The 24,707-nt window shown below is 39.1% G+C and overlaps 1 protein-coding gene across 1 annotated transcript in view; it reads right to left on the bottom strand.

Annotated features, from left to right (window-relative positions):
* sdk2b (sidekick cell adhesion molecule 2b) overlaps nucleotides 1-24,707 on the bottom strand; it is a 699,987-nt gene that overhangs the window by 294,408 nt on the left and 380,872 nt on the right. The window contains 4 exon segments of the mRNA XM_052032768.1: nucleotides 3,116-3,183; nucleotides 3,185-3,264; nucleotides 4,473-4,478; nucleotides 14,388-14,488. Of these exon segments, the coding sequence (XP_051888728.1) occupies nucleotides 3,116-3,183; nucleotides 3,185-3,264; nucleotides 4,473-4,478; nucleotides 14,388-14,488 (255 nt within the window).

The following is a 24,707-nucleotide window of genomic DNA, read 5'->3' as shown; positions in this document are numbered from 1 at the left end:
TAAGTTACTGTATTAAAATGATGGTGGTGGGATGATGGGTGCTGTATGGTCTTAAATTATCAGGAAAGATTTTTCAAGCTACAATGGACAAGATACAACAATATATGGATCATTAGCTAGGCAATTAATATAACAGCGAAAAGCACCAAAGAAGAAAATCTTTGAATATCAGAAATATTCAGGTGGCTACGTGAACATATTGTGAAGCTAACGACATAAGTATGTATTCCTACAGAAAGTAGTAGTTTATCTTAGGTTAAACAGAACTAGAAATAGATTGCAACTAGTCAAAGGAACAGTAGAAACAACAGTGAAAACAAGGAAACCTTACAAAATCTGCAGAATTTAAGTTAATCTTAGGATTAATACAGTAGATGTTTGCCAGATCTTGCAACACTATGGAGAGAATGTGTATGGTAGTTACTGAAGAAAGATGAAAAAATGCAATTGGGACAAAAAGCAGCAAATAACATACAAGTTATTTAATAGAAGTTAAGTGAAGTGAGTCTTTGTTACTTCACTGCGATACAACACATACGTTGAAACTTATGACTTCAAATTATGGATTGGGAGCTGAATTCACTCATGAACTGGATGATGGTCAAGAGAAACCAATTAGGTTTGCATCATATACACTGACAGAGAAAGAGAGAAATGATGCTCAAATTATGAAGGAATAATTAGGATTGAATTTAGGAGTGAAAAAGTCTCATCAATTCCTACGAGGCAGATCTTTTACCTTGGTCACAGATGACGTTGATGGTTGTAGGAAGGACATTGAATTCTTCTTAACATTGGAAATAGATTGAGGTAAAACATTCTGGATCCAGTACTACATTAGAACATACTATCAAAGAACAGGGCTCCATTTTTTCATGATATGGCTTTCCAGAAGAACTAGTCTGAGGTGTCATATTCAGTTTGATTTGTTTCTGTTTGAGTGCTTTATAAAACAAAATGCTATTAAGCACAAACTTCTTTTGCCACACCATCCAGCATCAAATGGTACAGCTGAAAAAACAGTGAGAGCTGTCAAAGAAGCATTGAAGTAACAAGTATTATGAGGATGATCACGTTAAACCTTTTAGCTAAACCAACAGAATGGCAGCACATTCCAGAGCAGGTCATACCCTTGCTGAATTACTAATGTGTAGAAGGCTCAGAACACAACCAAGCTCAATTCAGCCAAATCACAGGGAGACAGTGGAAGAGAGGTAGACTGTGGAAAAAAATTAATTCAACTCTAGTAGTGACACCTTCTTCATGTCCGCAAGGGAAGATCAAAATAACCTACAAAACATGTGAATGAGTTAATTTTGTAAATAATACAATATATAATTCACTCTTTCTTTTTAGAAAAGGAAATGTAATGTATATAAATGAATTACATAAATGTAAGGCACAATGTATGTGTGCACAGTTTAAGTAGGGTTGTGTGATAAACCAGTTGCACATATATTAGCAGTTTTTTATTTCCCTTTGTTCTTCTCCATTTATTCCACATTGTTTGGGTTCAAAGTAAGGAATGTGTTCGTGTACACATACATTATAATTCCAAGTACATCTTTGTTTCTATATCTAAATTTGGGAGCACCTCCACCCTGCCAAGAGACTTCCAGTACTGGGACAGAGGTAGCTGGTATTGTATCAAGGAATTCCAAGCATTAAGTTTTATTCAATCCCATCACCATTTGCTCTGGTTATGATGGTTCTCTGGTTGTGGATTTAACTCAATTTAGTATCATATCCAGCAAGCAGAATGTACCAACCATGTCATTTTAGTACATGGAAATGCATTCATACTTCCCTGCATGATATACAGATAAAATTACTGAAGCAGTTACCAAAAAGATCGATTAAAAAGTAGTTGTGATTACTGGAAAAATTTGTATAATTACCACAGAAGTGGAGCATTAGTTCTCCTTTCAGATATGATGAAAGAATCTAGATAATAAGGTATATGCAGAGTGCTATATTGTACCCAAGTTTATGCCTGTCATATAAACACATATTCCATGCACACAGTTTAGGATTTAAATGTACAGCTATTTTAAGATGATAAGTTTATACATATTCAAAAGCTAGTGGTGTTAAAATACATAATTCCCCATGATTAAAATCTGTTAATTTCTTACAATCCTAAATGTAAGGAACACAAAAAAGTCATACTATGAAAATAACTCATTAAACTGAGATATTGACAGAAAATACAGCAACCATCTGAGTGAAGATCAATAAAAATCGACATAATTCAAACACACAAGTGGGAAGGAATATATCAGATCAAATATTCAACACACATAGGAAACAAATAAAGCAGACCAGTCTTGGATAGTTATCAAACACTGCATTTGGAACTCTGCAAGTGATTTTCCTCCAAGTATTCAGCTCAGGTAATGATGATAACGAAAGAGCAAAAGACAGATGTAGCTCTTTCGTAGAAAAACAATTTTTGTATGCAATGAATTAGGGAGTAAGTGATAGTGCTTGTACTTAACACCACTCATTCTACCAAGTACTTTTACAGACTCAAAACCATCTCATCTCATCCACTGCACATATCAGTAACCATAATGTTGTTATATAATTGTTTTCTAAATAAAATCAACACAAATGCTTTGAGCTTGAATTGCCTTAATCAAAAATAACTTTATATTTAGTGATACACTGGCACTTTCTTCTCTTCTGAGTCTTTGGAGTGTGAGAAAGAGCAGCTGTTTTTAAGTAATTAAGTTGCAGTAATTAAGTAAAAAGTGTTCCACCATTAGTACTAATTTTAAAAACTAAACAAATACAAATTATCATTAACAAGCTTTCATGATTTGTCATGAGAGGGTGAGAGAGTTAAATTAACATAAACAATGGAAGATGAAGCATAGCCTGGTTAATAATTGCATCTTGCTGGTTATTACCCACCTACTGGCTTAACCACTTAGCTTAAAAATGCCCCCAGCATTTCAAACACAAGAAAACATGAATTTAAAGAACAAAAGACTGAAAATTAAGTGAAAACTTCCCCCTCCTTCTTAAAAAAAATTAATGACATTATTTAGTATAAACATTAATGTATATTTAATTTAAAAATGCAAGATAAAGACATCTTTTAAAAACTTACATTCGACTGCTGGGTGATATTTTCCGTCCATCTCTGAACCATGTAACTTGGGGCTGGGGGAAGCTGGAAAATTCTCGGTGCCTTGATAACTGCAGCATTTCCTTGGGAGACACTTAGATGTTTCTCACCACTCTCAAAGTTTGCCATATCTAAGAAACAACATTTATAACCAGTCAGATTGAGATGTGCTACTTTTATTCAAGAAGAGCAGCAGGGATAAGTCAAGTAATTACAGGTCAGTGAGTCCAATGTCAGTGTTAGGCAAGTTAATGAAAAAAAATTCTGAGGGACCGGATTAACCTAAAATTGTAAAGGCAGGGATTAATCAAAGAGAGTGTTGTTTTGTTAGGTGGAGATCCTGTCTGACCAATCTGATTAAATTTTTTAAAGGGTAACCAAGTGTGTTGAAGAGGGCAATGCGGTGATGTAGACTGCATGGAACAAAAAACAGAAGGCTAGAAGAACTCAGTAGGTGAAACCAGCATCTGTGGAGGCAAAAAATGTAAGCTGATATTTTGGGTTGAGACTCTGTATCAGGATCTCAACCTGAAACATCGACTTGCACTTTTTGCCTCCACAGAAACGGCTTGACTTACTGAGCTCTTCCAGTGTCCTGTTTCTTTGTTCCAGACTCAAGCATCTGCAGTCTCCTTTGTCCTCTCTAGTCTTCATGGACCTTAAGTGAGGCCTTTGACAAGATGCCACATGGGAGATTGGTCCAAAAAATTACAGCCGATGGGATCCAGGGCAAGTTGGCAAATTGGATCCAAAACTGGCTTGATAATAGGAGACAGAGAAGGTGGCAGAGGGTTGCTCTTGCTTTTAGATGCTTGTGACCAGTGGCGTACCACAGGGATTGTATGGTGCTGGAAAGCTGTTTGTTATATATATTAATGTGGATGTGAATGTAGAAGGAAGGATTAATAAATTTACGGATGACATAAAAATTGATGGTGTTATTGACAGTGAGAAGGGTAGCCTCAGGCTACAGGACATAAATTAATGAGTTGGTTAAATGGGCAGAGCAATGGAAAGTGGAATTTAATCCTGAGAAATGCATTTTAGAAGAACTGGTAAGATTAGAACATACACAAAGAATGGTAGGGCCTGGGGCATATTGGGGACGAGTAGGTCCTTGGTGTACCTGTCCAAAGATTCCTGAAGGTGGCAACATGGGTAAATAAGGTCATTAAGAAAACAAATTGGATTCTTATGGTATAACTTTATAAAATAATAGTTAGACCACAGTTAGAATACTGCACGCATTTCTGGTCACCAGACAATAGCAGTGATGCACAATGGAGAAGATGCAGAGGAAGGAGTGTTTCAGTTATGATGAGAAACTGGAGCAACAAACAAGCTGCTGGAGTAACTCAGCGGGTCGAGCAGCATCTGTGGGAGAAAAGGAATTGTCAACATTTCGTGTCAGGTTGCAGGGTTTCTACCTGTAACATCAACAATTCCTTTCCTCCACAGATGCTACTTGACCTGCTGAGTTTGTTGCTCCAGATTCCGGCACCTCAGTCTCTTGTGTCTCCAGAGGAGAGGCTGAATAAGCTGGATTTGTTTTCCTTGGAGCAGACAAGGCCGAGGGCAAGACCTGATTGAGGTAAAGCAAAATACTCCAGGGCATAGACAGGGTAAGTAGCAGGAAACTTTTCCCCAAAGCAGAGGTGTCTAAAACTGGACATCATAGGTGTAGGGTAAGAGGTTTAGAGGAAATTTATCGAAGAATTTTGTTCACCGAGAGAATGATTGAAGCCTGGAACACAATACCTGAGGAGGTGGTGGAGACAGACTGTCTTACATTTACCTTGTGTTCAGAGGAGCATTCTAAGGCAGAGAAAGCTACAGACAAAAGGGATTAGTGGAGGTGGTCACTTGATGGTTACTGTGGACATGGTGGGCTGAAGGTCTTATTTCTGTGCTGCATGACTCTCTGACTATAAAACTGAATGTCTCTTAACATGGAGGGTTTATTCACAAATGTAATTCACAACTGATTGGCAGAGTGGATTTCCAACTGCCCTTACCACTTTGGTGTTTGAACCCAAAGACTCTACAGAATAACAAGATGAAAGCAAACTGTCTTTGCTGCTTATGGGAGACAGCTGTGAGATGATTAAAGGTAATCACAAAATAATTTCAGATGCTTAGAGTATAAAACTGTCACTAATAAGCTACTAAATTGTTTGATGATTTGTAGCAAGGTGGAAGGAACAAAGACACTGGTGAGCTGAGTGAGCTGTTTCTGCACTGTAAATGCTTTGTTGATTGCAAATTGTTGATTTCACTTGTGGGCCACAAGAATCCCTTGAAAGGAACAAGAAGTCAGTGATTTTGGGCCATTGCTGGTTCACAATAGGGGAAAGTTACTCTGCATCTAATCTGTTGTCAGCCTGACCAGAGGGTGCACTCTAGTATTATAGATACTCAAACCAAGGGAATGCTCCATCCTCCTTTACATGTATCTCTTCTCTCTCAGGAACTTAAAAGGAAAGAAACTAAAACTATTTGCTCCTCAGAGTAGTAAAACTACTCGTTCCTAAAAGGATAGAAATTGATACAACTTTTGTCAGTTTCTAATTAATCTTATTGATTTTGGAGGGAATCATCCCTTTGTGATGTTGTACCTCGCTTAATTGTGTGAGGATATCTGCAACTGTCAACACCTGCCCTACAGAGCACATTCACTGTCACCTCCAATGCCAGATAAGGAGAGCCTGCATTATGTTTAATCTATTAATTCCAAATGTTTCCTGTTGCAAACAGTCAATTTTGGGTCAATTTCACATTATACATTCAGAATCAACTACTCACTAATCACATGGCATTCAAGGTCCTTCAGAAATGGCATCCTCAATGAGATTACGGTAGTAATTAGGGTGACAAAACTCGCATAGAGAATGAAGAGTAGATGTTAAAGATATTTATTTTCTTACTGTTTTGGAATGTCAGGTAACACTGTTTTTAAATTAGGTCTGTCTGTTCATCTTTTTGTGTACTACTATCTGTAGTGATTTTCCACAAACTGTGAATTAACTAAAGAATTCACTGAAAATTAGTCTTCTTCACTGTTAATAATAAGAAACAACATTATGGGATCAATTTTGATACCCGATAATCATTTTGAACATAAAGCCTATGGTTTAAATTCTATCTAAAATGGCAGCACCAATAGCTGCAGAAATTAAATTTTTCGTGTTAAGGTAAAGGTTGGGTGGGGTGAATAAAAGAAAATCAAATCAGCAACATTAATTAAACTGAATGGACATCAGGAAGGTGTATGGAAATACAGGGGTTAGCTATCCCAAGGAAAAGAAAGAAGAATCTAAAATATGTTGTGTGTAAAATTTCATGAAATAAAATGCAACAGCAAAAAAAAGGGGGTATTTCTCACACAAGGCCTTTGTGTTTGACATTTGCTGTTTTTACTTTAATTCATCTTCAGGACAAATGTGGGTAATTCCAGGGGTCAAAAAGCATAATACTGTACCAAATCACTCTTACTGAATTATTACTATTCTAACTACTATTCTAAGTTGCTCAATGATGTGAGATAAGCTTTCTGAAACCTTCTTCCCACCTGAACTTTTCTACAGAAGATAAATTAATGGTAAATGCATTTTAAAAGAGCCATTTATGTATATGGTTGTAATTTTAATTTGGCCACATAAAATATCCTGAGGGCGATGTGCCCACCAAACATGTGGAAAAATAGCTGATGATCAGAAAAGGGCATGACAGAAAAACTCACTAGAAGCGATTAACTATAGAACTTCCTTCAGAGTGTTGAGGTCATATATTCAAATGATTGGTCTGATGCAAAGGTGGCCCTGGAAAGGTGACCTGACTGGCTTGGAGAAGGGATGAATCGAAGAATATTTTCTCAGAAAACCAAAGTGCCTCCCAGCAGGAGTTTTAAAACATTAATGATAGTTAAAATATCCTCAGTTTAAAATGGGAAAGAATAAAGGCACTTGATCAAGATGAGTTGCAGAAACAATTTCATGTCTGAAAGAGGCATTTAGTTTTCATTCTTGCAATTAATATTGCAGGAAATTCACAGCAATAGTCACTAACCATCACCAAGATAGAAATGTGCATGCAGTGAATGCTTAACAGATAACAAATTAATTTTGCAAGTACAGTAATTTTACAATAATACAGAAATATTATTTACCAAATCAAAGTCATCCAAACATCAGCACTACATTTAAAAAACTGTGAGGTTGGGGGAGCAGTCACTATCAAAACGGGAGGCAAGAGAGTGGGTGGCATTTACCATTAAAGAAGACACCTACCTGGAAGAAGATGGCTATCTTGGACTCTCTGATAGCAGCTCAGATAAGGTTGGGTTCTATAAATAACACTGAAGGAGGTCTCATTAGACATTGAGGATGGTTATCAAGAATTACAGTGGGATCTTGATCAGCTGGGTAAATGGGGCCGAGTAATGGCAAATGGAATTTAATTCAGATAAGTACATGTGTTACATTTGGGGAAGTCAAATCAGGGTAGGACTTGCAAAGTGAATGGCAGGGCTCTGAGTAGTGCTGTAGAACAGAGGGATCTAGAATATAAGTATATAATTCCCTGAAAGTGGTGTCTCAGGTGAAGGAGGCTTTTGGCACGCTGTCCTTCATCAGGGCATTGAGTATAGAAGTTGGAATGTTACGTTGCAGTTGTACAAGAAATTGGTGAGGCTGCATTGGGAACATTGTGTTCAGTTTTGGTCACCCTGCTATAGGAAGGATGTCATTAACTGGAAAGAATGGAGAAAAGATTTACGAGGACATTTCTAGGACTCAATGGACTGAGTTATATAAAGAGTTTGAGCAGGCTAGGACTTTATTATTGGAGCGTAGGAGAATGAGGGTGACCTATAGAGGTGTATAAAAGCATGAGGGGCAAAATAGGGTGATGGAACACAGTCTTTTTCTTGGGGTTGGGGAATCAAGAACTAGAGGGCATAGGTTTTAAGGTGAGAGGGAGAGATTTAATAGGAACCCGAGGAGCAACTTTTCACCCAGAGAGTGGTCAGTATGTGGAATGAGCTGCCAGAGAAAGTGGTTGAGGCTGATACATTAACAACATTTAAGAGGTACTTGGAAAGGTACATGGATGGGAAAGGTTCAGAGGGATATGGGCCAACTCGGGCCAATGGGATGAGCTTAGATGGACATCTTGGTTGACTGGCTGAAGGGCCTGTTTCCATGCTGTATGGACTCTATGACCCTGTTGGAGACGCATGCCATTTGACAGATGGACAGAGGACCCATGATAAATTTCAGAAGGTGTGATACCAGCACATAATTTATATGAGCGGACCTTTCTGGGAAAAAAATCCACAGTGTAAAACACAGAAACAATGTGCTAAATAATATGTCGACAATGGTCTTCCTACAATTCTGCAGCTTGATGTAAATGTGCACAATTCTGCTTTAGCCAAATAGACTGTGGTTAATTAAGCTAATTAAAACAATGTACAAAATCTTCTGTGATTTTCACATTATCGTTATTCATTAATGCTGCTGCCTGATTAGGTTCTCATTACTTGGGTAATTAAGCAGCAGTGTAACATCCCTGATTTCCCTTCTCCCCACTCCAACATGCAGACTGTAAACATCTGTACTTTCTCTTGGTACTCAAGAACTCAGGGTTGTACCATACAATGTGGCTATAAATTTAAACTTATTTTTACTGCTCACAGTGGACTATTATTCTGATTCACTTTGATCTTCTTGCAATAAAAATATGACATAGTATTGCAGCACATTTAGATATACAAAGGAAGCAGTAGATAGAACTGAGGTGGAAATGGGAACTCTACACTCCAAAGGAAAGCATGGAGGCAGAGCTAGTGGAGTCACTGCTTAACAGCACCAAAGATCCAGGTTGAATCCTGACCTCAGGTGCTGTCTGTGTGGACGTTGCACATTCTCGCTGTGACTGCATGGATTTCCTCCCACATCCCAAAGACATGCAGATTGGTGGGTTAATTGTGCACAATCATTGTCCCCAGTGTGTAGGTGAGTGGTAGAGTCCTGGGGGCAGTTGATGAGAATGTGTGGAGAATAAAACATTGGATTAATATCGGCTGAGTGTAAATGGATGGTTAACTCAGTCGGGCCAAGGCCTTTTTCGCACGCTGTATCTCTCTGGAGCTCTGTGATTTAGATGGTTAAACATGCTGAAGTGTGACACATTTATTCTGCCTGTGGAAACTTTAGAGGAATAAAGTTTCACTCCCAGAAACATGCACCACAGTGCAACATGTGAGGTTTCTGGTGAATCCACCTCACCTTACAACAGCTACTAACAAGAGTATCAATAGAAGGGCACCAGCCCTTAGAGATGTATTCCCCCATGGAGAGAGAAGCAGCAACACACACTACAGCTCATTTGCGGGAGGGAGGGAGAAAGCACTTATTCATGAAAATGAAGCACTGGTACAGGAGACAGAGGTCAGGAAGGATGTACTCTGTGCCAGGGGTCCCTGGTGAGGGATTTGTGCATCTCTACTGCCCCAGAGGCCCCAGGTGAGGACCATGATTGGCACGCCAACATGACAAAGCTGACACGGTTGCATAGCAATGTGGTTAGTGGGCTAAGTGCAAGAGGTGACAAGGAGCGTGGAGGAGTCCTTCTCCCAGTTCTCATGGGAGGTTATGCAGAGCTAGAAGACATGGCCTCATCTCTAGAGGTAACATGTAGCTCTTTGCTGGGAATTAAAAACAATCCCATCAGACAGCAGCCACAGTTTCAGATGTCACAGACAGACCATGTCTTTCTGTTTCTATGTTGCCTGATCCTGATCTGGAGCAACAAACAATCTGCTGGAAGAACTCAACGGGTCAAGCAGCATCTGTGGTGGGCAGAAGAATTGTCCGATGTTTCGGGTCAAGACCCTGCATCAGGGATAGGGGTGGAGAGGGAAGACAGACAGGATAAAGAAGAGAGGGAGAGTAGGGAGACAGGGGCCTGTGTGTGATGCTGGACAAAGGGAGGGTGAAGGATGACGGGCAGATCGGGCCAAGTAGGGGAGTTGAGGAGTTGTGACGCAGGGGCACGTGGATGATAGATGGAGGGAGACAAAAGAAAAGCAGATAGAGCCAGGTGTGGGGAGGGAAAGGTGAAGGTGGAGAGAGTTAAGAGGGTGATAAGCAGATGATAAGAGGGTGATAAGCAGTTCCTCCAGCAGATTGTTTGTTGCTCCAGGTTCCAGCATCTGCAGTCTCTTGTATCCTCATCCAGATCTACCTTGAAGCCATGTTTCTGCTACACCAGAACAGGCTGATGTTCTCCAGGGTGGGGGATACGCCACCAGGGAGCCGCTTGATGAGCCGACCACAGTTCTCACTGAGCAGTATGCTTCTGTTTGTGAGCAGATTGTTGCTCTCAATGAACATGGGGATTGAATCCATGAGCAGTTTGCATTCATCCACAAGTAAGGAGATGCTGCAAGTGAGCAGATTGTTTTCCTTTATAAAGAGAGAGATGCCACATGTGAACAGATCACAATGCCATAGGAACAGAAATATTGCACATGTCATTTGCCTTTCTTCTGCAAGAGTAGAGATATTCACTCCACACTGACACTCCTCTTTATCATGAGCAGAACCTTGCTCAGGTTGTGAAGAGGGCTGATTCTGAGGAGGGTGAGGACAGCAAAGAGTAGATTGTGTTGGTTGGGTCAACTCAGAATTTGGAGACTGAAACCATGGCGGAGCAGTCTGAGTGCATTTGGTACCTTGCACTGTGATCTATCCAGTTCCTTGAGTTGTCGTCTGTTTTGCAGGTTAGGAATTGGCATTCCCCCTCATTAGGGCACAAAGGCACCTTCCACTGCAGCTCCTTGGGCAGTGCACTCACTAAAGTCCCACAGCTGGCTATCCAGACTGCTCCCTCAGTTGGTCTTTGGGTAGTAGTCTGAAGTTGGCCCATTTAAGGCAAATGCTTCTCATGTGTTATCAAGAATGTCCAAGTGGACTCACAGCAAAATGGAGTTGCCAGACATATAGCCAAAGTGGGAACATATAAATGCAAAATCGAATCCACATACAAGGTTGTGAAACAGGAATGGCATGAGCGCATTAAAGCTTAGCCTCAACTATCATGATTTTCAGTGTTTGGACTTGATTTTTTCATTGTTATTATAAATGCTTTGGACAAATTAGCACCGTTGAAGCATGCCCTCATTTATTGCAAGTCATATCCTTCATTGTGCAGAGAAAAGTGACACCTGTGTGGCAGCTGCTGTCAATTGCTGCAGATCCTGCTATTCCTTAGAAAGGCAGCTAAAGGTATGCACCAGTAGTGTCAACATGGAGGCAGACATCGAAAGAGTACACCACCCGCTAAATGTTGGGGAAGTGCTCGTTGTTAGCTTTAGCACATGCTATGGATTTTGCAAGGTGCCCTAGTTTCAAAGTTGCAGTTATGAATTGAATTATCACATGTACAGAGGGACAGTGAAAAACTTGTCTTGCGTACTGTTATACAGATCAATTCATTACACAGTGCATCGAGGTAGTACAAGGTAAAACAATAACAGAATGCAGAATAAAGTGTAACAGTTACAGAGAAAGTGCAGTGTAGGCAGACAATAAGGTGCAAGGTCATAATGAGGTAGATTGTGAGGTCAAGAGTCCATTTTATTGTATTAGGAAACCATTCAGTAGTCTTATAACAGTGGGATAGAAGCTGTCCTTGAACCTGCTGGTATGTGCTTTCAGGCTTTTGTATCTTCTGCCCGGTCAGGAGAGAGGGGAGAAGTGAGAATGTCCCAGGTTTGTGGGGTCTTTCTGGTCTTTAGGTCTCTTGATACCAATAAAATTCTCTTTAAAGAAGAATATAATCATCAATGTAGTGCAGTGTAATAGTAGTACCGAGACTGTTTCATGACAATCATAAGTTACATCTTTAACCTCCAACTTATGTTAGTAAGGGAGGAAATGGGCATTTTGTGAATGGTGATCTCATTAAGTGCACATCCGATACCAGGAAAACTTCAGGTATGCTAACCTAAACAACAGACACAGGGGTCTATTCCAATTTCATGATGGGCGTGATTTCACCAGGAGATGATTGTTAGGGTGACCTACACCAGGTTATATAGATTTTTGTCTGATTTGCTTAGAAAGTTGAGCACTAATTGATTCAATTTTTAGGATTTTATGTTCTATCATAGCATATAAATGTACAGAATCCATCTCAGATCAACCTGCTGTGTTCCATTAACTTTGGACATGAATAAAAATCTGCTGACTAAATAGAGGTGTGGGAAAAGAAGCACAGCAGTGTAAAAGGATATCCTGTGGCAACTGTCGCTCTCTTCACAAGTCTGCTGCTTTCTCATGTCTGCTAAATTCATGAAATTGTCTCCATGCCATCATTTCACAGTTCATGCTGTAAAGACATATTGACTTAGAATAATGAAGACTTTAAAATATATTAGTATGTTGATTTTAGGGCTGTAAAGCTATACTTAATATAATGCTACACCTCTTGTGGGGACCTGGTGTTGCAGATTTCTGGAGTATACATATATGGAAAGTCCACATACTATATTATTAAATGATTAGCATTAAAAGCAAACCAGAAGAATGAGAAGCTTCCAATTATAATAAGTCCTGGGTTACAGATAATTGGTTTGAAGAAAGGTACATCTGTCCATTTGAAGAAAGCATGTTACGTATTAATTGCACAGGTCATCTGTATCTCAGTTGGAAGTAGTCTCGTCTCTAAGTGAGAAGGCTGTGGGAACTTGCTGTGCGCAAATTGGCTGCTGCACATCTTAAATGAGAAGTATGAGGTCACTTCAAAAGTATGCCATTAGCTGTGGATTCCTTAGGAAAATGAAAACCATTACAAAAAGGCAAGGAATTATTTCACCTACTTTTTCTCTTTGCACATTTGCATTGATTTTCAACCCATTTTACCAGTCACATTGTTCATTTTTCATGCTACTGAATACTGAAGCAATAGAAAATAGTTTAGGTAAATCTATAAATGAAGCCCCACCATTAGGTTTATTTGAATGTGAAGGAGGTCTAAAGCAACCAGGTGTGTTATGTGGAAAAGTATGAGAAAAGAAGTAGCATGAAGAACAAAAACTTAGTAGGAAGGAATGGGCTGGAGAGATTTCTTTACATGAATGTACCTTTAAAAATAATGATTTGAATGAAAGATAGTGACATGTGTATGTTGAAAACTATTTCAAACCATTTTAAGTTGCTGTTTCCCTTGAGGTGGCTGAGATGACAAAAAGCCAAAGGAAAGACTATCCTATTCCAGAGGCGTTTCATTTAATCTGATAAATGGCAACATCCTGGAAGTCAGTTTGGAGATTACCCCACCAGAAACCTCTACCCCTTGACTTTCTTTTCCAGGTTCAAGCAGCTCTAGATTGAATAAAAGTGGAATGTGATATCTGCATAAATTTGGAACTAAACGGGCTTGTACTACAAAGTGACACTGCAAAACACTCAGATTAGATGACACTGATATATTAAAAACTGAGATTGAGAATATTAAATACATGCAGTGTTTATGAATTGTGCTGACATTTCCAATGCATTGCTAAATCTTGCTTCTGTGAGTGGCAGGATTCACAATGAGAAGTAGATGTCAATACAATTTGTAACATGACTCAACTGAATTCCATAAATGCTCTGGAAATTTTCAAATGCTTTGCATATATATTAACTGTGCTTCCAACATGACCCTGATTTGTTATTTAACCCAATTTTAATTTTGGGTTACTGTAGAATGAAGGGTTTTGGTACCAGGAAATTCCCTCACGGTTTCTCCAGTATAAGAAGGAAGCCACATGTGTAGAAAATGAAATTCAGGGCAGTAGTGTTCTAAATATAACTATTTGATGAGCAGTAGAAAAAGACTTGATATGTTGTAGCCTTAGCTGAGAAGACAAAAGAATTCCCCAAAGAGTCATTACATCTTTATTCTCTGCTTAATTATTTTTTAGATTTATATCTCCGCTAACATCAGCAAAATGGCTGTTTGCAAAGTTTTCTTCAAGCATTTACAGTTTCCCTCAGGTTCTCACAATCAAGCTGTCACTCTTCTCATTCCCAAAACTCACTCCACTGGCAGTAGCTAGCAGGGTGAACTTGGAGCAAATGTTTTTATATATGCTAATTTGGACACTTCATCTGTTGATATCAACGTCATCTACCAAGGACAATACAGCAGATGCCCCACTGCAACATTAGTCTCATCCATCCTGCTGGGCCAACTTACATGCCACCCTGCACTTCTGTTTTCCTTTGCATCAGTGCTCCAACACGATTCCTCACGATACAGCGGTAAAATCCAGCATGGGACCGATCCAGTGATGGGATCAGGTATCTAAAAGGAAGCACAAAATGACTCGGTTGGAGATCATGTAGAAGTTGGTTTTTTTTTTGCAAAGATGCTCTTTTTAAATTTCTAGTACTGTAATCTGCATATGCACAGCTGCTGAATCGTTGCCAACATGCAGCATTCTCTTCCTCCGAACGATCTGATCAAACCATGGCAAGCTGCCCAGTTTTATACTTTTGTGTCCTCTATCCGACTCACTCTGTTTGCCAGCTGCACTCTAAACCAGCAACAAGTGAAGAATCTCACAATGAATAAATTGATATTCTTCAAGGCTCCTTGTACAGCCATCCTTTAAAAATAAAACCTCATTGTAACAGATCTTTGATCTACTGCATTGTTTAAATAGCTCAGAATGGCCCAAGAAAGACAGCCAGATGCTCCAATGATAGATTGTTTTCAGAAGGTCTCAGTTCAAATCACCAATCTGCGGTGTTACGAGAACTCAATTCATCTCAAATGTGATCAATATTTTGTTCATTTTCAATGTACAAGGTAAGTTGTTCCGAGAGGATTAGATTTACTGCCATCAGTCAACAATAGCTCAGTTAGAAGCACTGGTTGAGGCAGGTTGTGGGCTCCAAAACCAGAACACAAAAATCTTAGCTAGCATTCCAGTGCAGTACTGAAGGAGTCCTGCATTTTTTGCCAGTGCCACCTTTAAGGTGAGCTGTTCCAACACCTGCTCTCTCTGTGGATGCGAAACATTAAATGACATTATTTGGATGAGAACTAGAAGAGTAACCCCTGGTGTCCTGGGTCAATATGTGTTCCTCACTCAGCATTACTAACAAACAACTTCTTTGGTCATTACCTTATTGCTGGTAGGGGTTTATTCTGCACAAACTGGCTGTCATTTTCTAACATAATAGAAGTGACTATGCCTCAAATGTTATTTATTGGCTGCCAAGTGCTTTGGGATGTCCTGAAAGGAATGTAAAGGGCAATATTTAAATGTAGGTTTTTATTACATTGCATCTCTGATTCTCAAGAAAGAAAACTTCATAGTTATTAAATTAAACTGCGAACAATAAAAAAGATCATGTCACTTTGTCGGTGTTGAGAACTGCAGTCAATAAGATGCCAGGTTTTAGAAGAATTAAGATGATTTGATCAACCACCATTACAGTCCTCATTTTAAATAAAAATGAACTTGTTGTAAGCTCTTGAGCAACATTAGAAGTTTTACCAGGAGTTGGACAAACCTCGATTATTTCTAACTGCAGAGTAGCAATGGGTGGGTAGGTGAACTCAAGATTCCCAAACTGTTATGGCTGCAACAATGGAAATGGTATCAAGATATACCACTGGTTTATTGGCAGTTTAAAGTATACCTTTATATATGAGTACTTCATGACATGGTAATTTGAATTACTTGTTCAACAGCTACTGGCAGGGCAATGCAGGGATGAATGTGCCCTCTAGCTTGGATAGCTGGAACCAGGATAAAGGGCTGGCGTTCAAGACAGGGATGCAAAATAAACTCTTCACCAAAAGGGGAGTAAATATTTGGAATTCTGTACCCAGTTTGCCTGTGGATCAAAGTTGCTGAGTACATTCAAGAAAATGATCCATGGATTTTTAGGTTTTAATCATTATGGGGTAAGCAGAGGAATGTGGCACTGAGGTAGAAGATCAGACATTGTCTCATTATTTGGAGGAGTAAGTATGAGGGGCCAACTGACCAAACCCCTGCTTCCATTTCTAATGTTAAGTTCTAATGGTCACTATCACCACTAAATAGAACATACTGCAACCTCTATACTGGAGTCACATATTCATTCACTTCCCAATTCCAAGTCATCACATTATGGCTTCCCTCACATCCCTGAAATCCAGCAGCCTTTTGAATGACCTAGAACATCACAATGGCCAAACTGTCAGCGTTTTAGTGTTTTAACTGACAGCACTTCAGTGAAAGGCATACTTTCATCACAATATTGGATGTTGTCAATAATAACTAACTAGTTTAGTTAGTGGCACTAAACATGTTCAAATCAATCTGATTACCTGGAGGATAGAACTGGAGTTGTTCAGAATGGATTAAATGCCACCCTATTGTTTCTTTACTGAAAGCAGAAAAAAAAAGGATTTGATAGATTCTAGGAGTTACATTATATTTATTTGATTTTTTTGCAAAGAAATTATTAATAAAAATAACTGGTCAAATGCTGATTTCTATTTTATTTGCACAACAGTGTCCTGAGAGATGTTCAGCTTTAATTCTGTGTGAAGACACATTTTCTTTCAGCATTAGCAACAATTCATTTACTGAGGTGAATGAATAACTGAACATTATCTAACCAATATGCAAATGAATCTATCAGAGGTGTGGAAATGCAGAATGATGCTGGACTATTATTTCATTAAAAAAAAATCCACTGATATTCCCACAGGTTTAGGATTTCACTAAAAATTCCTTAGGTCTGACCTTCCAACCCCCTTTGCAGCACTAAAGGCAGCTGTCACTTGTGTTTCTCCCAGGAGTATTGGCTTCCAGTGCTGGTAGTGGTGTCACGCTCTGCCCTGTTGTCTGTGGGGCTGCTGGCTGCCCAGTGCTGTGCTGGTGGACCCTTCTGGAGTCAAACAGGGAAGCAGGAACTTCCACTGGCCAGGCAGCCTACTCACTGATTCTGTACCTGCTAGCTTGCAGGAAGTTCAGTGATCTGGAATGAAAGGGTGGAATCAGCTACCAGAGAAAGGTAAATGGAGCTTATTTTATCATTGAATTAAATGAGTTTCAATGTTTATAATTATCTTGTGTGTATGTGCACACATGCGTGCCTTGCGTGTTTTTAGCTTTTAGAAGTAAAATAAAAAAAAATGTTGTTAAAATAATTTTAACACCACTCAAATAAGAGTGACAGGTTTGAGAGCTGGTGGGCCTGAGAACAAGACCTCACTGGCAGTCACAGCTCTTCTGTGAGCACAGTTGGCTGAGCCAGTCGCTTCACTACATTCTCGCTATGCTAAAATTGCTGTGCGTCTCCCAGTAGAAAACTGTAACTCGGGCACGCTAGAAAAAAACAGTGGTCCAGAAGAAGGTGGACAGGACCTTAGGACATTAGAAGGTCTTCCCTGTTACAATGCCTGTTACAGATAGCTGGCATGTTTGCAAGAGAGTAATTTTCATCAATAATATGAGATGCAAACTCCTGAATAGAGATGGTCATAATGACTAGCAAATTATAGAATGTACCTTCCACCAATCAGATTCTTTTGCCTTTCCCTAATCATCACCCCCATCCTTTCCCTCCTAAATGCCACAGGGTATGCTTACTTTCATTTTTCAACACAGGGCAATAAATCTGTTTAGTAGGGTCAAAAGATTAACTTGGGTTTGAAATTACTATAAGTGGTAATTGATTAAGTGGGACACCTGATGACATATCGGTTAAACAATCTATTAGTGTCAGCTCAAATATTTCTGTGCTAAAACTTACTGGAAGAACATGATTTGACCCTGATCTAAACTATTCCCTTTTCCATCATTCCTGTTCTTTCATCAAAACTTAAATCTCTTGGTTGTGGAAGTGAAGTGTTGGGCCCATCATTCACTGGGGTCTCAGGTGTTCTCTCTTGTCCTCAGTGCTCCAGGAGCAGTTTGCATCTTTAGAAAACTCGAGCTTGTGAGGAACGAAAGCTTTAAATGAAAACAGCAATATGCCTATAATGGCACATATAGGCTAGTAAAAAGTTTCAAGGCAGCATGCAGGTGAATCCTCTAAACAAAATTTGATGTCAAGTCACATGTGGGTGGTGCAGTGGTGCAGCTCACAGAGCTGCAGCCTCACAGTCCGGTGACTTATGCCAATCCTCTCCACTGGCCAAGTGCTGGAAGAGGGGATTAAAACAAATGGGTGCCTACTGGTCGGCCATTTTCACACTGTATGACTTAACGGCCCAAGTTTAATCCTGATCTCCGGTGAGTTTGCGTGTTCTCATCTGTGATTGTGTGGGTTTCCTCCAGGTGCTCCAGTTTCCTCCCACATCCCAGAGACAAGAGGGTTGGTAGGTTAATTGCCACTGTAAATTGCCCCAAGTGTGCAGGTGAGTGTAGAATCTGGGGGAGGAGTTGATGGGAACGTGGGGGAAATAAAATGGGATTAGTGCAAATAGATGCCTTATAGTTGGTGCTTGGAATCAGTATGTCGAAGGTCCTGTTTCCGTGCTGTATGACACTATGGCAGGAAGAGAGAAGAGGACTGGTAAACCATAAGCTTGGTTGAAGAGGTGGGTTTAAGGAGTGTTTTATAAGAGGGAAGATGGTAAAACATGGGGATGTTTGGACAGAATTCCAGAGCTAGCATAACTAAAGGAATGGTTGCCAATGTTGGAATGCCAAAAATAAAGGATGGAAGAACACAGAACTGGAGGATCACAGAGATCTTAGAGGGTTGGGATGCTATGGGTGGATACAGGGATAAGATAGAGCAAGACTATGGAGAAGGCCAAAACGGGAATAACTGAACAACTGAGGCATTGCTGAAGAGGGAACTAATGCAGGTCAGCAAGGATAGGGTGATGGCTGAAAACAACTTGGTATGAGTTACAAAATGGAGAGAAGAGTTTTGGAGAAGCTTAAGTTTATGGGAGGTGGAAGAGAGGAAGCTTGAGCTGGAATGGTCAAGAATGGAGGTGGCAGTGGCATGGCTGAAAGCTTCAGGAACAGATGAGCTGAGGCTGGGATGGTTTGGGGCAATACTCTGGATATTGGTGATAGAGTGGATATGTGGTCAAATACAACATCAAGGTTGCAAGTATATTGGTTTAGCTTCAGGAGATGAATGAAGTCAAAAGATTATAGAACTAATAGCATACCTTCCCAATATTTAACTGTAAGAAATTTTAACTCAGCCAATAGTGGATATTTAAAGATTGGAGTAGGATCAAATTTTCAGGTGAATAGAGCTGTGTTTCAATCATTAGCCTACACGTTGCTAGTGTACATCGCACCAGTACATGGCTGCACTAAGTGGGCGTATAGTCCTATGACTGGTGCTCAAAATCAGAAAATATTTTAAATGTACAGAACACTAATCGGCATCTTAAAGAAGCCAGAAGTTAAACGTTTCAGCTTTATACAGCTGCAGATTTCAGTCCTAAGGTTTGGTTCTGACAATTTTAGCTTTATGGAAATACAGCTTTACGGAAATAAAAGTACTTAAAGCTTTATGGAAATAAAAGTAGTTTTTTCTGAATTTATTGAAGCAGAATACCCTCAATTCACTGCATTCCCCTGACTGCCTCCGTGTGTTCCTGAGTGACAATTCAGATTATGGGATGTGCTTGTTGTAAAAGGCATCCATTCGTGAATTAAAATGATAAATTTTATTCTCAGAGAAAGGAATTAGACCATGTAAAATTAGTGTTCCCGATTTTTTTTTCATATTTGGAATACTTTTAATCCTTTCAGGACAAATTATTTTTCGCCTTGACAGGTAGAATTACAATAGGTTCCAAAATAACAGAAACTGTGCCAAGCAAAATGCAAAATGAGGATCATATCCCCATCCAGCCATTCCTAAATCTAACATTTCTACAGAATGCATTTTTGCATAATTTGGGATTTTTCCATGCAATGGAATGGCAGTATACAGGCAGTTATTCAGGAACTGATCTGCAATGTAACTCTTTGCTGAATAGATGACTGACATGTAAGCTTTTTTGAATGGTCAGCAATTTTACAGACATTGATTAAATTTTGCCACATTCCCTGCACTAGAATTTATGGAAAAGACCTTAAGGACCAAACAATCCCAGTGACTAAATCGATGAGGACATGATAGTGAAATATTAACAGCCTCCAGCCCGGTAGATTTGGAGAATTGTGACCAGTGTCTCCCATTGCCTAAATGCAAAGCAGCAAGTCCTACAGAACATCACATTGCATCAGTCACAGTCCATGCAAGTAACTGCAGGCACATGCTACCATTAGGAAAGAAGAATGCACTGCTTTGATGAGATAGCAAATTAAAGGGGCAAATATTTACCAGTTATTTACATAACATTATCATGTTTTGGCTTGTTTAAGAGTACCACTGTTTACATGCACAGTAGTACAATCTCTCAGACCTTTACTGTTCAGTGCTGCAACATGCAATGCTAGTTTACAGTAACACTCCAATGGAATAGCTGACAGACAGCTTGTTTTGCATTTGTGATATACAGGAGCTCCTCAGGTTATGAATGACCTGACTTAGGGAAATCCGACTTTACGCAAATTCTTCCACATATTTGCAAAGCATTTTTCAAACTAGTAATAATAAAAGAATGACTGAATACAGTATATATAACATTATTTTAATTATGCATAGTGTTAGGGTGATTATTCAATGAAATGAAAAAATTACGGCACGTATATGTAGAGTGATAAGATATGTGTAGCTATGGACAACGAATGCTTCTGACACGGAGAAATCGGTTACAGACAGTTCTCAGGAGAAGAACCCATATGTAACCCAGGGACTGCCTGTACTCTGATTTCATGATCCTTCCCAGAGACTTACCCTTACAAAAAGCTGCACAGAATAACTTAAAATCCAACTTAGCTCATGTTATTCTTAAAAGAAATGTCTTGAAAACTTGCACTTTCAGAATCATTCTTATTGCCACAGTAGAGTGCTGATCTGTATTTATGTTTTTTCAGCAATACCATATTATTAACTTAAGATCCCAGATTCCTTTCTGTATTAAATGGAGCGGAGCCAGGCCTTATTCTGAATGTTGATGGCTCTTATTAATAAAACAGGTGAGAAAGAACTGCATGATTTCCAGAGAGGTCTGTGCTAGGAAGCAGTCTCTGTATCATATGACTTAATTGCACAACTTCTTTAATTATATTAAAATCTTGCTGATACCAAGATAATTCAATTATGCACAAGCAGCAGGCATTAGTTCCATCGCAATACATTTATAACCATTAAATTATTAATTATTTCTCTTCCAAGGATCTCATTGGCTCCATAATATAGTATTTTAGTTGCATGAGAATTAGGCCCCAGCAACATAAATAATCATTTTTCATTAAAAATAAACACATTCCTTTGAAATTTTAAAATTGTTTCTCTGCATCAATCTACCTTTGCTATGACAGTGGATTTAATGACCATCTGAGTGATACAAAGATAATTGAGTTGGACGTCAGAATTTCCATTCATTCACCACAGAATTGCAACCCCCTTTTGACATACAGAGCTTCATCCCCATTCATCGGTGGCTACCCCCTGGCCAAGATGCTAATGAACCGCCCATCAAAGCAAGTTAAAGTGTGATGAGCCAAACACAGAGGGGAGAGTAGAGGAGAGAAAGTAGAGCCAAAGAAGACATTTCTAGCCAAGACAAAATGAGTGGATGCCAAGGTTCAAGTACTTACTACTGGCCAGGCACAGACATCAGGTGGAATCCAGAAGAAGTCATTGAGGTGTACAGGGCCAGTGTTAATGTCAACAGAAAGGTTCAAATTGATCACAAAAGAATGTCATAGTGGAATATGAGGAAGCTACAGTCAGATTGGTGACAGAGAGATCATAGTGAACCATGAAGTTGATGGTCAATCCACATCTTCAGTGGACACTAGAAAAAGATCAGTCACACCAACGCTGCTGAGAGAAACCTGGAGAGCCTTACAATTAACCTGCAAATCTATAAATGTACCAAGAAAAAATGTGTAGCCATTCCTCCTTTTAATATTGAAGTGAAGCAGTGAATTATATGCAGTGTTGATAATTCTTTGGATATTGAGGTATTCAAGGGAGATGGGATTAATGCAGGCAAGTAGGACCGAGGTAGAAGATCAGCCATGACTTATTGAATGTGGATCAGGTACAAAGAGCTGAATGGCCTTCCTAGGCTTATATTTCTAATGCTCTTATGTTCTTATTAGTTGTAAAAGGGTATCTGTTACTTTAAAGCTGCAAACTCTTTAAATAGAGGGTCAGGTGGTTGACTGAACTGGATTGCAATCATGTTTGTTGAAGCTTCCAGAGTTATTCTGGAGGAGTCACTGAAATAAAGAGTCCTGTTTGTTGGTGCTCTTGAATCTCAGTAACTTTGTTCAACAGAGAATATAGATATTTTGTAAAGATCAATGTGGTTGAAAGAAATTGTTATGCATATTTGAAGGTCAAAATTCTATGCAGAAGGATGTGCTTAACACGATGAAATCCATTTAAGTATTTCACCAGGAGTGAAGCATTACTGCTGCCAATACACATTTAGGAGAAATCAATCTTCACTCAGTTTTCAGCATAAGCTTCCTGCAGTGGTGGATCTACTTACCTTGTTGCGTGGACTAACTCTCCTATAAGAAAGTTGCAGGAAGACAAAAAGTACAGAATTTCTGAACTTGTTCCCCAGATACCTATTCTGCCTAAAAATGTTATAACTTCTGAGAAAATTATTCTATGCATCGACATAAACAGGAATTTGCAGCTGGTGGAACACCAGTTGTGTGATGTAGATCAAGAGGTCAAAATATAATGCAAATGAAACTTAAGTGTACCCACTCTCCTTAATGATGGCTGAATTGACTGAGATGAACTAAAATTATGCATTTCATGGTTTCTATTTAATACAACGACTGGATAATGATGTTAACATGGAATTAGGAATTATGAGGTCAGATAAAATATCTTTATAAGTCACATGTACATTGAAACACATAGTGAAATGCATCTTTTGCGTAGAGTGTTCTGGGGGCAGCCCACAAGTGTCGCCAAGCTTCCGGCACTAACATAGCATGCCTACAATGTTCTAACCAGGACATCTTTGGAATGTGGGAGAAAACCAGAGCACCCGGAGGAAACCCATGCAGTCATGGGGAGAACGTACAAACTCCTTACAGATAGCAGCCAGAATTGAACCCGAGTTGCGTAATAGCATTACGCTAACTGCTACACTAAATCAAGCATATCTTTCTATTAGACATTAGCTTGAACAGAACTGCAGCAACGACTATTTCTTGGGAGGTACTTTGTGCAGTTGTGATGCCAAAATTCAGATTGACGTCCCTCTGTTATGCAGATCCAGAAGCAGACACATGATGGTGCTAAAACACTAAGTCAGCACATGTGGTTGCCAGTCTGCACTTGGAGTGAGGACGAGGAGATGACCTTTACTGCCTGACTGAGTTGTTAGCTGCTTCAAAATGAGTGATTTCATTGAAACCTGCTGCCATCCTCCCACTTGCAACAAGAAATTAGCTCTATAATTGATTCTTTAGATCACAATAAGGGAAGATTTTTTTTGTGGGTGCCAGGATGACAGAACTGCTGGTTGTAACCATCTCTGTACATTTGGTTCCTTTGACATCGATAGAATCAAAACTTGGGAGACAGGGACAGCAGACAGCAATACTATCACATACTTGAAGTGCCAATGACCAAGGATCAATTCCTCCACATTATAATTTCACAGAATTTTGTTTGTTTGGATTTGTTTTGCTCTCAACTTCAGAATTATTAAAAAGAAAATCACCAAGACAGAATGCAAGCTCTCTTCTTGGCAAGAAAATCATGATAAGCAGAGTAAGTGCCCTTGGCTCAGACCATCAAAGAACCTTGACATCATTAGTCGAGCAGAGAGCATGGGTAGAACTCAACAAAGAGCAAACACATTGGATACTGACAGACCCAATTAGAATTTTAAGGAATATGAACATAAAATAAGCATTCACTCTTAACAGCTTTTTGTTAAACCAGATAGATTTTATACATATATTTGAGATGTTAATTAAACTACCAAAAATGTAAAATTACAGGCAAGATAATAGCCTGATTATCCAAATAAGATTTTAAAAAAAGGCCTCTATTTCTGGATCTATTCTGAACTTTCAAATATTATGGGGACCTTTTTTGAACTACTTTCAAAACCACTGATTTGGTGCTAAATGTACAGATATTGGCCAATACTACTATGTCTCTAGGATGTTACTAAACAGCTTTGGTTTTGGTAGTGGGGTTAGATTTTTTTATAATAAAATTATTCCAACTTATCAATATCAATTGATTTTTTTGTTTATCAATATGAAGCATTGTGATTTCTTGTGTGATTCAATACAATCCATTTTGTAACATTTTCTTTTTTTCCTTTGTTTCATGCATTTTGTACTTCTTAGACCAATTGGGCTTCAACAATGAGAATCACATTCAGATGGTTGATATGATTACTGTTAAGAGCCTTTCACATTGAACAGAGTATTTAATAT

This window comes from Pristis pectinata, chromosome 18 (assembly GCF_009764475.1).
Source record: "Pristis pectinata isolate sPriPec2 chromosome 18, sPriPec2.1.pri, whole genome shotgun sequence".
NCBI lineage: Eukaryota > Metazoa > Chordata > Chondrichthyes > Rhinopristiformes > Pristidae > Pristis > Pristis pectinata.
This window is presented reverse-complemented; position numbering and strand designations above follow the sequence as displayed.